The following is a 13974-nucleotide window of genomic DNA, read 5'->3' as shown; positions in this document are numbered from 1 at the left end:
AGGTAATAGTGGATTGGGATTGGCATTGTAGCTGTGGGATCGAGCAGTGGTTGATTTGGGGTTATGTGTTGAGACAGAATGCTCCAGAGTAGGGCAAAGAGAGGAATCAAGGATGAGCTAGGATTTGGGGCCTGAGTAGTTGGGCGGATGGTGGTGCAATTTACTGAGGAAGCCGTGGGGGTGGAATGCATTCTGGCCGTGGTAAATTTGCAGAACGTGGAAGTCATCCAGGTGACAGTGGCGATGAGAAATCTGGACCTTACAAGACCGAAAGGTCAGGAGGGAATCAGAGCTGGAGATAGAAATCTGGGAGCCATTGGCATAAGGATCATATTTTAAGTCACAGGACTGGTATGACCACTCTCCTAGACTAAGGAGAACATACGTGGAGGAGAAGAGAAAGTGGCCAAGGACAGAGCATTGGGCAGAACTTGGAGTGTTTCAGGAAGGAGGAGGTCAACCGAGGAAATGCTGCTGAGACTGAGGAAAAAGCTAGTGGACTGGTTATTATTACTCATTATTTAGGCATTTTAGTCGTTTGTCTGGACTGTTGTCTAAGAAATCTCAGAGACTAACGGAGGATTTACAAATAGCATAGAATTCTTATTTTCCTATCTCTTAAGTGGAACTCGAACTTCTGTAGGTATTTAGGTGTTACTGTAAGTATTTAAGGTGAACTGGTTACTGTATGTAAAGGTTCATGTTCTGTCTGCAAGAAGGGTATTCATTAAGATTTCTGAGATTTTCTTCAAAAGCTTTAAGCAGTTTTCAATCCCATAATAGGGCTGTTAGGGGAAGATTTTGGTATATTCTATTTCATAGTTGAAATTTGCCCTGTTATATGCAGTTTACCAGGGATGTTGTTAATAGAGCCTAGATTTGTCTTCAAAGACAGTTTAGTCTGAACCAGTTTCTAGGACCCATCTTTATAGATAATCCTTCCTTCATTTAATGGCTTTCTATATTTAAAAGGTAGCACCTTTTAGCTAAGAATATTCAGGTTATAAGTGACTCAGCTGCTGTTTACAAGTTTAATGTCAATTTTAAAGTCAGTTTTAAAATAGGTTGTTAAAATTGAAAGACTTACTCCACTTCCATCATCAGTGATGTCAATTCATTTCTCCTCTACTTTGGTGTGTGACGATGTCAGTCAGTTCTGTTGACTCCTCCTTTTCTTATCCCCAGAGGTGACCAGTCCCGGAAGAGAGCTGGGGATGAGTTGACTTATAGTAAGTAATGATGCTCCTTACCATTTTTGATGGTTTTGTGATATAAAGCAGCCACTGGCCATAATGATGTCCACAGAGTTCCTGATGGTGGTCTCCAAGGGCACTGTATATGGGCAGGGTCAGACTGTTCTGTAAGCCGTGGCAGCTCTGAAGCCCAGTTGCTGGTGGTAGTGCTCAGGCAGTTGTCAAGAGGCTGCCAGTTCTTTTGTCTCCACTAGAATGAGATAAGTGTCCAGACTCAGTGCCAGGTGATATGGTCCCCTTTCTCGTCATTCACAGCCACGGGGTTTTGAGGTTTTTTTTTTTCCTGATCTACTTTTGGGAGAAGGATGAGAAATATGTGTCACATAAGCAGATTTCTACCATTATCAGATAGATGTTGGCTGCTGTTGATACTTCTTCCCCTTCCAATTTTTTTTTTTTTTTTTGCAGACAGCTCATCAGCCTGTGCAAGTTCCAGAGGGTACAGATAGTGAATGTATTGAATGTACTTTACTTCCTGAAAAGAGGACACTGGAGCTGCAGAGACTGTGTTCAGAGCACAGCGGGGGTCCCGCAGACACTCAGGAGCCGTGTCACCAAGCTGTTCTTGGAAGAGGATGCTGGACTTCTTGCTTTGGTTTGTAATTTAAAAAAAAAAACAAAACAAAACTAACAAAAACAAAACAGTTGCTGCTAGACTTGGGGATGGTTTTGAAATGGGACAATCTTTTAACGAGTTTATCTACAGATTCCGTGAGGAACACACATCATGAAGAGTGACCATTGCTAAGTGAGATCCGGCAGCCAAAATCAGCAGCTTCCTCCAAAAAATATAAGAGCAGAAGGATTTTTTTAAAGCACTTGTTTTGTTCATTTGTGGACTTAGCACTTTGGCAGATTGGATTCACACATCAAGATGTCTTTTGCTTTAAAATCAAGCAGATCATTACAAAATACAGTATTTTTCACCCGTAACCAAAACGACCCCCTTTAAAAACAAAAAAAGAGTTGGTCTTTGTTTAGCATTAGAAAGTCTCGTTACAGGAAAATGCTAACTCTGCTTTCAATATAACTTCTCCCCTCCCCCCACCCCCATCAGTTCATAACTCTTTTCTACTCTGTGCCTTGAGCTTTGTGCACTTTGCAGCTCTGTGACCATGTTGTCAAACTCACAAATGCTTCCCGAAAAAGCTGATAGCATTACAGTCTGACCGCCAAGATGTCGGGTATGACCTCATAGCAGGAGGCTGAAATCAGTGGGGAAAGAGGGACATGCTGCACACGGGTCAGATTTCCCCCTGCCTCGCAGTGGTGTTTTCTTGTTAAATGTTGGGGACCAACTCTTTAGAACATTTCCATTCCTCTGTCATTTAACAGGCTCTCCCCAGCTGCTGTAGTGTTGGAATTATGCTAGTTTAGGGTTGGGCAGTACTTTAGCACTAAAGCTACCTTTTTAATACTGTTGAGAATTGCCCAGTGGTCAAAGCTGGTTTCTGTGATGCTCTAGGAAGCAGATACGGTTATTAAATCCAAACATAATCAATAGTGTGGTTTTCCTGATCAGTCTCATTTTAAATGGGTGAGATAAGTACTTAAAAAAGTCTGCAGTCTATATCTTTTAAAAGATATTCAAGTGTCATAGAGAAGAAGTAGCACTGCTGTTTTAAGGCTCCCTTCTGGCTCTGGCCAAGCTAGATTTTCTGTTTCCATACACTCACAGTGCTCTTTAGTTCCTTAGTGCTCTTTAGTCCTATAAAAGACTCTGAAGCTTACCCTATTGATTTTGAAAGGCAAAGGAAAATAGATGCAACAAGGGAAAAATGATTTTCTTCTCAGTTTTGCTTAAATCTAAATCGAGCATATGCTTGACTCTTTTTGGCTTTGTTGGCTGTGTCAGACTAATTTGTCTCTTCAGAGGACTAGAGGCAAAAAAAGAAGACATACCAGGGATACTGACTGTCACACTTGCGATTTCCAGGTTGTTCATAGAATTGCCTCTGCCGGTTCACTTGGTGCTTTTGCAGAGAGCAGGCTCGGGGTGAGTTCGAAGTGGAGTGTTAGGAGCAAGTCAAGTCATTGCATAGAAATCCTCTTATTTGTAAAATTAGTATTCAGAGAAGCAAAAGTTAAAGGTTGTCAGATTTATTTTTTTAAGTACTTATCAACCAGAGTTGGTAGATTTTGAGGAGGACTTTCACATGTGCTCCTTTAATGCCGTGAGCATCTTGGATTGTATTGATAAACACTGAATTACTGTTAAGACTATTAACAGGCCCTCATTGTGCCCTGTACGATTTGATTTGCCACATCATAACATTCTAATGTCAAGGAAGAATTCTCTTTTATCATGAAGTTCAAATTTTATTTTACTCAGTGGAATGCTTGCTGCAGGCTTATAACACCTGCAACCAAATTCTCTCAAGTAGTTTTAATAATAATATTTCTGAAAAGGAATGAAGTTGGAATGTTTCATTAAATGTGGATGAACTCTTCATTATCCTAGTAATGTACCCAAATGCTTTTTCTGGGAAGGAAGTATTCTTCGGCCAACAATGGAACCTTCCCTATAAAAGCATCACATTAGGATATGAATTGGCATTAAAATCTTTGGATGCTTTTTGCATTGTTTAGTTAATGGGGGAATATTTTGTATTGTCTTCTTTTTATTATTATGTGTGTGTTAACAAAGTGGGCAGAGTAAAGTTTGCAGAATTTAGTCTCTCTGTAAATTTTTGCACAGTGGCTGCAGCTCGCTATGGGTGAGGGCTTAGTGGTGCAAAGCTTTGATTGGAAGGCACTGGAGGAACACCTCCCAGTACATTCAGCCTGGTTCTTACTCATCTTAGCCTTGTGAGGTATACTGCAGTATGAAGAATTTATTTCTTTAACTCAATAGTGACCTTGTTTATTTAATTGGGATTCTTAACAAAATTCTTAGTCTGCAGTGAAGAAGTAAGAAATGCCTCCATTTTGTGTTGACTAACACTGTCTGCCTAAAAGTATTTCCTTCACGTGTTCACTTGTGTTCTTGCCAGTACAGTATGTAGTTTACACACCATAGTTAAACACTGGCTTTTTATGGGGCCCAAATCATCAAAGGCAGAAAATTGTAAAGCAGGTTGATCGTCTCATGAGTCAACACAAGTAGTTGGTTTGCCAAATGGACTAGTGTATACATACATGCAGCCTGAAACTGGACCCTCCAGAGAAAGCCATTTCACTCACTTTGGAATGGTGACACTTAACATCAATAGATGATCGTTGTTTGGAGAGATGGTACTTATTTTAAAGCTGGCATTAGGCTTCAGTATGTGTTGTCTCATATCCTTCTCTAGTCACAGCTGCACCCTAACCTGACTGCTGTGCTTTCTGTGGGGCAGAGAGCAAAACCTGGTGTTGTGACTCTTCACATACTACGTCTTAGATAAGAGTTAGTGAAAAGAGACGAGACTAATACCTGGGCACATGAGTTGTGCGTTATTAAATTTTGTGGAGAAGTGACTTTTTTCCCTGTCCCTTTTATGAGTTGGAGGCGGTTCCCCTCCCCGCCTTCGGGGTGCGGGATGAAAGTCACCGTGTGAGTAAGTGAGCTTGCAGAAGAGTGGGCTGTGGCAGTAACGCTGCACGCACATGTATCCCAGTGCCACAGCCCGTGACACTGTCACGCCTCTTGCTGCACGCCATGCTTTCTGTCAGGTTGCAAATTTGCACACACAAAGAATTCCTCAGGAAGAGTTTGCACACGCATCACCTCGCTATAATATTCTGTACCGGCCAGACGAGGGGTTTGAAAGTTTTTCAGCACAAAAGGAGAACTTCAGAGTGGTGGTCTGTGCACACGTACAAACAAAGGTAATGGTGATCTCGCAAACACAGTTGGTTTCCGGAGCTAAGTGAGCAGGAGCGCTTGTGTCGTAGTATTGAAGAAGCTGTTTACTCTCCCAGGGTCACCCTTCAGATCTCGTCTTCTCACTGAGACTGGCTCTGTTTTCTTCTCTGTGTTTTTTATTGCAGTTTATTATTTCCATGATTATTACACAAGGCATTACCCTTGAGCTAAAATTCAATTTTCCAATAAGCAGCTAGAATTAGATAACATTGTTCTATGAATATACACTAATCTGGGTTATTAAAAAACTTCACAATTAAAAAACAAAATAGAACCCTTGCATTAGTTATCCAGTCATTGTTTGGATGTTTGGGTTTTTTTTTTTTTTTTTTTAATGGTATCTCATTGAGCTTCAGAGTATTACTTTGACTTTAATTCACTTTAGACCACTTAACGGGACTTTAAAATTTAAGATCAGAGTATGAATCCCTTGACATACACCCAGAAGAGATTTATAAGGACCTTTTTAGTTGTGATTACTCTTTTCAATAAGATTGCACAAGGTGAAATTTATGTTTATCAGAAGTTAAAACAGAGGTCATAGTTATTCATAGAGAAATGGCTTTCCTGTTATTTTCCTTACCAAGTTGAAATTTGTCCCAGTTTTTGGCCACCAGGATCTATGAAAGGACCTATGTTCTTTTCAAGGGAAATGATTCCTCTTCTATTCCCACTGTTGATTAAATAAATCATTGACACTTTCCCATGTCCACTGGCCAAGACCTCATTTCGAACCTCTTTCCAGAGCCAAGTGGTACACGTACCTATACTATTTCTGCTTATGTTGGTGGAGTGGCTGTGGGAGCATTAAAGAAAATGCTAATCAGAGGTACATTCTTATAGGACCGTAGGGTATATTGTACCCCTGCTGACTGGAAATTATCTTCATTTCTAGTTGGATTGCATTGTTCAGAAATGCAGTGTGTTATTGGCTTATAATTCTGGGAAATTGATAGTGTGGCTCCGAGGTGAATTCTGTGGTTTGAAAAAAATAAATATTTTGTATTCTCAGATGTCATTTCAATGTTGTGACTATGTACTAAATGCAATAAGACTATGGCTGTTCTCTTCAAAGGGTATGTCTTGTTCAACAGTTGGCAATTTCATTGCCCTCATTGGCCCTGTTTGTCAATATTACAGCCATGCAATTCAGGAGTTGTTGTTCAGATGTGATGTTGTGGGGAGCTATGACTGGAGACAGGAATGCTTGCGAGTAAATGGGAGGCCAAATGCAGACAAAACGCTTCTGCCACCCACCAGCATAGCCAGAGCAAGGGTGAAGCGGTGAGTCTAGTTCCTGGTGGTCCTTTTCTGTCAGAAAGCGTGGTGGGGCTTAGAACAGGGTGTTCTGTACATTAGCTCTTTTATGAATCCAAGAAGAACAAAATGGTCGATGAAGCTCTTATTGACTGGGGATTCAGAGCCACTGACTTTGGCTCTGACCTTTAACTCTTGCTGGATTTTGAATCACTCCTTCTGTATTAGGGTGTATACCATCACTCTAAAACATTGTGGTTAATGAAATAAATCTTGTACAGATGTCCTTGGCCTTGTTATGTTAATACCTGGTTTACTGGAAGTTTGTTTTAATACAGAATATATGGTTTTGCTTATAGTACATTCATGATGCTTCCTTTAAATGATAATGACACTCCGTATTCTACCACATTCATTAGCCTGCAGCATGAGTGGCCATCCTGACCTCTACAACCAATGTGAGTGTGTGTGTGTGTGATGATGGTGATCAGTGATGACCAAATTGGATTTATCTCAGGAATGCAAATTGGTTAATGTTAGGAAATCAATTAATGTGACAGACCCATCTATCAACAGATTAACATGTGATCAGATTGTCTGTGAAAATCCAAAATATCTACAAGGCAGATTAGTAGCCTTGTGAGTTTATCAGGGTTGCTAGAACACAATCCATATGCAAATTACCATATGCATTACCTTTAAATGCAGCAACCACAAGCAGTAATGTCTGTAAATTTTTAAAATATTGTTAAGAAATAGAATTTATACTAGGAACAGAAAAGTCATAAAGTACCTAAAAATCTTAATAAAAGATACATAAGCCTTTTAATGAGAAATTGAGAATTTTTAAAAAGCACCTTTGTTGACATAAATAGACAGTGGTTGGTAAGATCATCTCAGTCTCAACTCTTTCTCCGAATCTGTTAGTAGATAAAAGAAATTCCAACAAAAAATCCCAGCTGATCCTAATATCTAAATGGAAAAACAAAGGACCATGGATATCCAAGATACTTGTAAAAGAAGGTGAGGTGTGAGGAGAGCTAGGATTACCAGAGTATGACCCTTACTGTGAAATACAGTGAGTGCTTAAAACACTGTGGAGTTGGCACAGAGATGATAAGTAGATGAATGGACAGGAATAAAGAGCTCAGAAACTGACCCACTCATGTTCCAGAACCAAATTTTGTTAAAAGATAGTCACTGCAGATCAGTGAGGAGGAGGAGGACGGATTATTTCTTAAATGAGGCTTCAGTAATTTTTCAAAAAGGAAAAAAAGTGAATTGGACTTCAACCTTGCACCAGACACAAAAGTCAGTCCCAAGTGGATTAAAGATTTACTGGATTAAAGTTAAAACTGTAAAACTTATAAGATGGTATAGAAGAATATTTTTTATGACTTTAGGGGGAAGGGGAAAAGGTACAAACCATTAGTTAAGAGAGAAATAATTTGGCTGCACTAATAGTAACTACTTTTGTTTACCAAACATGCCACAGAATGAAAAAGTAAGGCCAAACTGGAACAAGATACAGATAATCATGATATATACATAATTGTTAAAAAGCACCTGAATGTATATCAGTAAGAAAGCAACAACTCAGGAGAGAATTGGGCAAAAAGCACAAGTAGGCATTTTACAGAAGAAAGAAATGGCCCATAGGCATGAAAAAATGTCCAGCCTTATCAGTAATCAGGAAACACACCTGAAACCATAAATAGCAGTTTCTAGTCCCCATATTCAATTCAGTTCAGTCGCTCAGTCGTGTCTGACTCTTGGCGACCCCGTGAATCGCAGCACGCCAGGCCTCCCTGTCCATCACCAACTCCCGGAGTTCACTCACACTCATGTCCATCGAGTTGGTGATGCCATCCAGCTGTCTCATCCTCTGTCGTCCCCTTCTCCTCCTGCCCCCAATCCCTCCCAGCATCAGGGTCTTTTCCAGTGAGTCAACTCTTCTCATGAGGTGGCCAAAGTATTGGAGTTTCAGCTTTCTCATCAGTCCTTCCAATGAACACCCAGGAGTAGTCTCCTTTAGAATGGACTGGTTGGATTTCCTTGCAGTTCAAGGGACTTTCAAGAGTCTTCTCCAGCGCCACAGTTCAAAAGCATCAATTCCCATATTGGCAACAATTAAAAAGTCAGGAAGCAGGGGAGGGATAAATTAGAAGCTTGGGATTAGCAAATGCAAGCTACATATAAAATAGATAAACAACAAGGCACTACTGTGTAGCACATGGAACTTTATTCAGTGTCCTGGGGTTAACCGTAGTGGAAACGTATGTATGTATAACTGAGTCACTTTGCTGCACAGCAGAAATTAATGCAACATTGTAAGTCAACTGCAATTTTAAAAGGGGGGGATGGGTCAGAAAATACTAAAAATTGCAGAGGTCGTGACAACAGGAACTTCATCTGCTACTCTGCGTGTAAGTCAGTACTACCACTTTGGAAAATAGTATTAGCTAGTGAAGTTGAACGTCAGGTATATCTTCCAGTTTTAGAGAAAATCACGTCATATGTGAATACCCAGGACCCATGTACAGGAATGGTCACAACAGCAGTGTTTGTAGTAACCAAAAAGGAAAAGAGCCAGCGACCCATCTACAGGGAAATGAAGAGATGAAATGTGTGTGTGCATGGCATCTGTGTCGAGTCCTGAGTGCAGCGCACAGCTTTGTGTGTCAACCTGGGTAAGTCTCAGAAACCACATTGAGTTAAAAAGAAGCAAATCAGAAAAGTATAGTCAGCCTAATTAGCCTTATATAAAGTTCATAACCAGGAAAAACAGTATATTGTATAGGGATTCATAAGTAGTAAAACTGTAAAGAGATTTATTAACATTTAAGACCATGGGGCTTCCCTGATAGCTCCTGGTTCAATTCCTGGGTTGGGAAAATGTGCCAAAGAAAGGGATAGGCTACCCACTCCAGTATCTTGGGCTTCCCTGGTGGCTCAGCTGGTAAAGAATCCGCCTGCAATGTGGGAGACCTGGGTTTGATCCCTGGGTTGGAAAGATCCCCTGGAGAAGGGAAATGCTACCCACTCCAGTATTGGAGCCTGGAGAATTCCATGGATTGTATAGTCCATGGGGTCTCAAAGAGTCGGACACAACTGAATGACTTTCACTTTTCAAGACCATGGTCTCCTTGAAGGTGGGGTAAAGGGGAAGTGAGAACAGAGAGAAACACCGGCTTATAAGCAGTTGAGAATTAGGAACATTCTGATATTAGTAAACATGTCAGTTCTTGAATTAACATCTAAATTCAGTGCAAAGCCAATCCAAACACCAAAAAGTATTGTAAGTATAAATAAAAAATTTGTGTGAAAGTATGAACAGATGAAAATAAAATCTTCATCAAAAGGGGGAAAAGAAGAGGAACTTGCTGTACCAAAAAATACTTTTTTTTACAATGGTAAATTTTTACACTGTTGTCAAAAGACAAGTTAATGGAAGATGGTTTAAAATAGACTCAAATGCTTTTAAGCGTGGTAAAGGTGGGTATTTTAAGTGGTTCTGATCATGACATATTATTCAGTGGAAGGTGCTGATACAGCTGGCAAAAATTCAGTCATACGGTACACCAAAAACAAATTCCAGATGGACTAAAAGTGAACAAGGTTAAAGTTATAAAAACTAGAAGACAATACCATTTATATTTTCTTGAGGTGGGAGACGTTTGTTCTATGAATGTAAGCAATGGTCTGAAAACAGAGCCCTGTGTAAATCAATCACCCGCCTCACTATGTAGAGCTCTGACCCAGCATTTGTACATACATACATATTTTTAAATTGTCTGTGTACTATACTAATACACGTAAGACAAAAAATAGATGAGAAAAAAAGATGAGGTAAAAATGTTTTAAAATACTTTTTGTGTGTATTGTGGTTAAAAAAAAAACCCTTTACTCTTTCTGAAAAGTTTAGTAAGAGCCATATTATTAAAAATGCTTCATTATTTTTGAAACTTCTAGTTTTAACACTTCACAATAAAAGCAATGTGTGATTCTAAGGTAAGTTTATTTTAATGCTAAGTTCTTATGGCTATTGTAGCTGGAAAAAAAAAAAAAAAAAACCCCACTTCATTAAGACGCGGGTCCAGATGACTTGGCTTTCTGAGAAACAATACTGTCTTCAGTTCCATCTCCTAGTCTTAAAGTGTTTGTTGAAATCTTTGTAATAAAATTCCATCTGTCTCACTGTTCCTAACTTGTTCTTGCTCAATAATTGAGTGTGGTATTTTTATTATTAACAAATGGGTTCAAGACCTACTGAAACTCACTTTTGAATTTTAGTTCCCAAGTTTGAGTGTGCTCTTACAAGAGGTTTTATAGGTGACCGATTTTGGACAACACATTTTTGTAAAGCTGGAATCATGTCTATCCATTTTTGAGATGCTCTTAACATGAATTTCTTCAGAAAATAGCAACTTTCTTTCTCATTATTAGTATAGCATCTTTACTTTGAAGAGTTGGATAAAGTCTGTCTTTTTTGTTTTTAAAGTACCTTCATGATTGCATTATTGACAGGCACTTGTCACCACAAAAAAGGTGGCAAATTGCAAACGTGTTTTTATCACTAAAAAATAAAGAACATATTTAATACCGACAATACTTTATCAAATGTTACTGTGAGATAACCAACAAACCTCTTCTGGGATTTAAATTTCTCCATCTCAGAAAATGGGGCTACTCAGGTGGCTCAGTGGTAAAGCATCAGCCTGCCAATCCAGGAGCCGCAGGATGGCTTAGATTCCTGGGTCCGGAAGATCCTCTGGAGAAGGAAATGGCAGCCCACTCCAGTATTCTTGCTGCAATAGCGATAATCCCATGGACAGAGGAGCCTGGCAGGCTACAGTCCATGGGGTCGCAAAGAGTCAGACACAACTAAAGAGTCAGACACAACTGGGCATGCACGCGCACACACACACATCTCGTAAAACATTGTAAAAATGCTCTCATGTAAGATCACGTCTAAGTCCGGTTGCCTTGTGGGGGCGCTCAGACCACAGTTTTCAAGAAGAGAACGATGGTGGTGTCCCCACACTGTGGAATCCCACTGCTCCTTTCAGAATACATCCCTTTTAACCAGTACTGGGGGAGTGAGGCCTCGCAGGTGCTGCAGTGGCTAAGAACTCACCTGCCAATGCAGGAAATGCAGGCTTTGCAGATTCAGTCCCTGGATCAGGAAGATCCCCCGGACAAGGAAATGCCAGCCCACTCCAGTGTTTTTGACTGAAAAGTTTCATGGACAGAGGAGCCTGGCAGGCTATAGTCACAAAGTCGGACACTACTGAGCTGAGCATGCATGCACGTGTGCATGGGGAAATAGAAAACCATTAGAAAACCACAGTAATAATTGCTGTAGACAAGATCTACTGATGAATGCTAAATTGGTATGTGGAAGTTGTTGAAGGAGAAATAGGATAGTTGGATAAACTCAAAAGTTGTCTCTCCAAATATTAGTGTGGTTTATGTATAGAAATTCTTTGATATTTCTGCCTTCAGGAAGTGGAGCTTAATTACGCTCCCCCTGGATATGGGCTGTACTCAGTGACTGGCTTCTGAGTATGGAAAAGGTTTCATCACAGAGAAACCTACGGTAGCCCCTTAACCAAGTGGTCACGGTTCACAGTCCAACCATGAGTCACGTGGTATCCTACCCCTGAGGAGGACACTTCACCTCTGTGGTGTCAGACAAGAGGGAGACTTTCTCCAGGACACCCGACTGCCCCTCTTAAAGGTCAGGGAAAACCAAAAACCTGTGACATGTGAAGGTAAGTACAGAGTCATAGTGGCAAAATGGCATTTGGCATCCTGGGATTGAAAAAAGATACAAGTGGAGTAACTGGAGAAATCTGGATAAAATCCCAGGCATAGCGCTGCTCTTGGTGACTTCTTTGTTTCGAGAAATGTCACGGTTGTCAAATCAAATTGTGTGCTTAGTTTGTGTCCAACCCTTTGTGACCCTGTGGACTAGTCCACCAGGCTCCTCTTGCTTGGGATTTTCAGACAAGAATCCTGGAATGGGTTGCCATTTCCTCTTCCAGGGATCAAACCCATGTCTCCTATATTTCCTGCATTCCTTTACCTGCTGAGCCATTGGGGAAGCTCGTACCATGGTTACCTGGAGTTTAAACCCTAGGGGGAACTGGGGGAAGGATTTATAGAAACACTGTCCTGTCTTTGCAACTCTTGGTATGTAAATCTAAAACTGTTTCCCCAAGAAAGCTGCTTTTTTAAATCCCATGGGTTTCTCAGAATTATAAGGGGATATGATTCCTCTGTAGAGAACCACAGTGATTCCAGTGAACACATAGCTATTTGGGGCTGGTGGCTCCTCAAAAGTCTGTTTTGAGATGGATAAAAATGTCCATCCTCAAATTGGAGGGTCTGAGCTTAACAAACTCTCATGTGAATCACATGTTTCATTCATAGCTCCTCTTGCTGTAGTTGATTGTACATGTTGGCTTCCAATCAGGGTTAGAGAATTGGATTGACATTTGGAGAAAATGTCATTGCAACCCATCAGAGGAAGCTTTGGTGGAGGAGCAGTTAAAGTCCTTGGCATGCAGTCAACCAGTGGGGTTGTTCCTGGGCACTAAAGGAGCCCTCTCTTCTGGGTTCTGCACTCTCTGCTCTCAGGCTTTCCTAAGGATAACCTGGTTAGTCAGACCCTCCCAAGTTACACAGACCTGGAGTTCTCCAGTCTACTGAAAGTCATGCTAAATCAAGCTATTCCAAGGCGGCAGTGTGAAGGGGGGAACCGTGTCAGAGCTACAAGGACAGCAAGAAAATTAAAGGTACCAGACCCATCTCCTAGTACAGGAAAGGTCAAAGAGAAGAAGCAGGCATGGATGGGCTTTCTGACTATGGGGTGTCATCTTAGCAGCGGTGTAAGGGGGTCTTGGGAGGAGAAGTGGGAAATTTCAGGTGCAAGGCAGAGCTCGGGGGTGGGTTGATGTGAAAGCACTTGTAAGAGCCAAGACTTGCCAGTCTCAACAGGCCATCTGAGGCCAGGGCCCAGGGTGAGCCCTCACAGGCAGCAGACATGGGGACCTGCAGACCCAGAGGCTAGCGGGCAAGTACAGATGTGGACCAGGCCTTCTGAGAGGCCATGTGGGGCCATACAGATAACATAAGCTCTTCACTCAGATGCATTTGGGGTCAGTAACTCCTGGTCCTACGTGTCATGTGTCCCCATTCAGGTCACTTCAGCTCTCTGAGCCTCGGTTTGCTCTGCTATAAAACCCATCTCCTGCACATGATTTAGAGAATTTGCTCTTCCCTATTCAACAACAGTTTGGACAGGGCTGGTGAAACTGTCCTGCCTTCCTCAGCCTTTGTTTGGTTGGGCGTGTTACCTGAGCCAATCTGCTTTCTCCCCTGGAAATGGAGTTTTGAGCAGAGCCGTTTGAAGCCTGAAAGAGGCCCCAGGGACTGGGCTGGGATCTGCCTGCTGAAATCCTGATGCCACCAGGCTCTCGTTCCCACAAAGGCTAGCTCTGCCGTCCACTTGGTGACCACACTTCCTTCACCGTAAGGGGTGAAGGTCAGTGCTTGCTGTTTGCAGCCCAAGTGTCCTAAGGCCCCCAGGAGATCTGGGTGATCTGTGCGATC

The 13974-nt window shown here is 41.3% G+C and overlaps 1 protein-coding gene across 2 annotated transcripts in view; it reads left to right on the top strand.

Moving 5' to 3' along the window:
• CACUL1 (CDK2 associated cullin domain 1) overlaps positions 1-10559 on the top strand; it is a 72474-nt gene extending 61915 nt beyond the window's left edge. Inside the window, exons 8-9 of one of the 2 annotated variants that reach the window (XM_024986065.2) lie at positions 1186-1229; positions 1662-10559. In XM_024986065.2, coding sequence (XP_024841833.1) covers positions 1186-1229; positions 1662-1702 — 85 coding nt within the window. In that variant the 3' untranslated portion in view covers positions 1703-10559. The remainder of the gene's footprint in view (positions 1-1185; positions 1230-1661) is intronic. The other variant, XM_024986064.2, reaches the window with a different exon arrangement.
• The last annotated feature ends 3415 nt before the right edge of the window (positions 10560-13974 follow it).

The sequence above is a fragment of the Bos taurus genome, chromosome 26 (genome assembly GCF_002263795.3).
Source record: "Bos taurus isolate L1 Dominette 01449 registration number 42190680 breed Hereford chromosome 26, ARS-UCD2.0, whole genome shotgun sequence".
NCBI classification, from domain to species: Eukaryota; Metazoa; Chordata; class Mammalia; order Artiodactyla; family Bovidae; genus Bos; species Bos taurus.
This window is presented reverse-complemented; position numbering and strand designations above follow the sequence as displayed.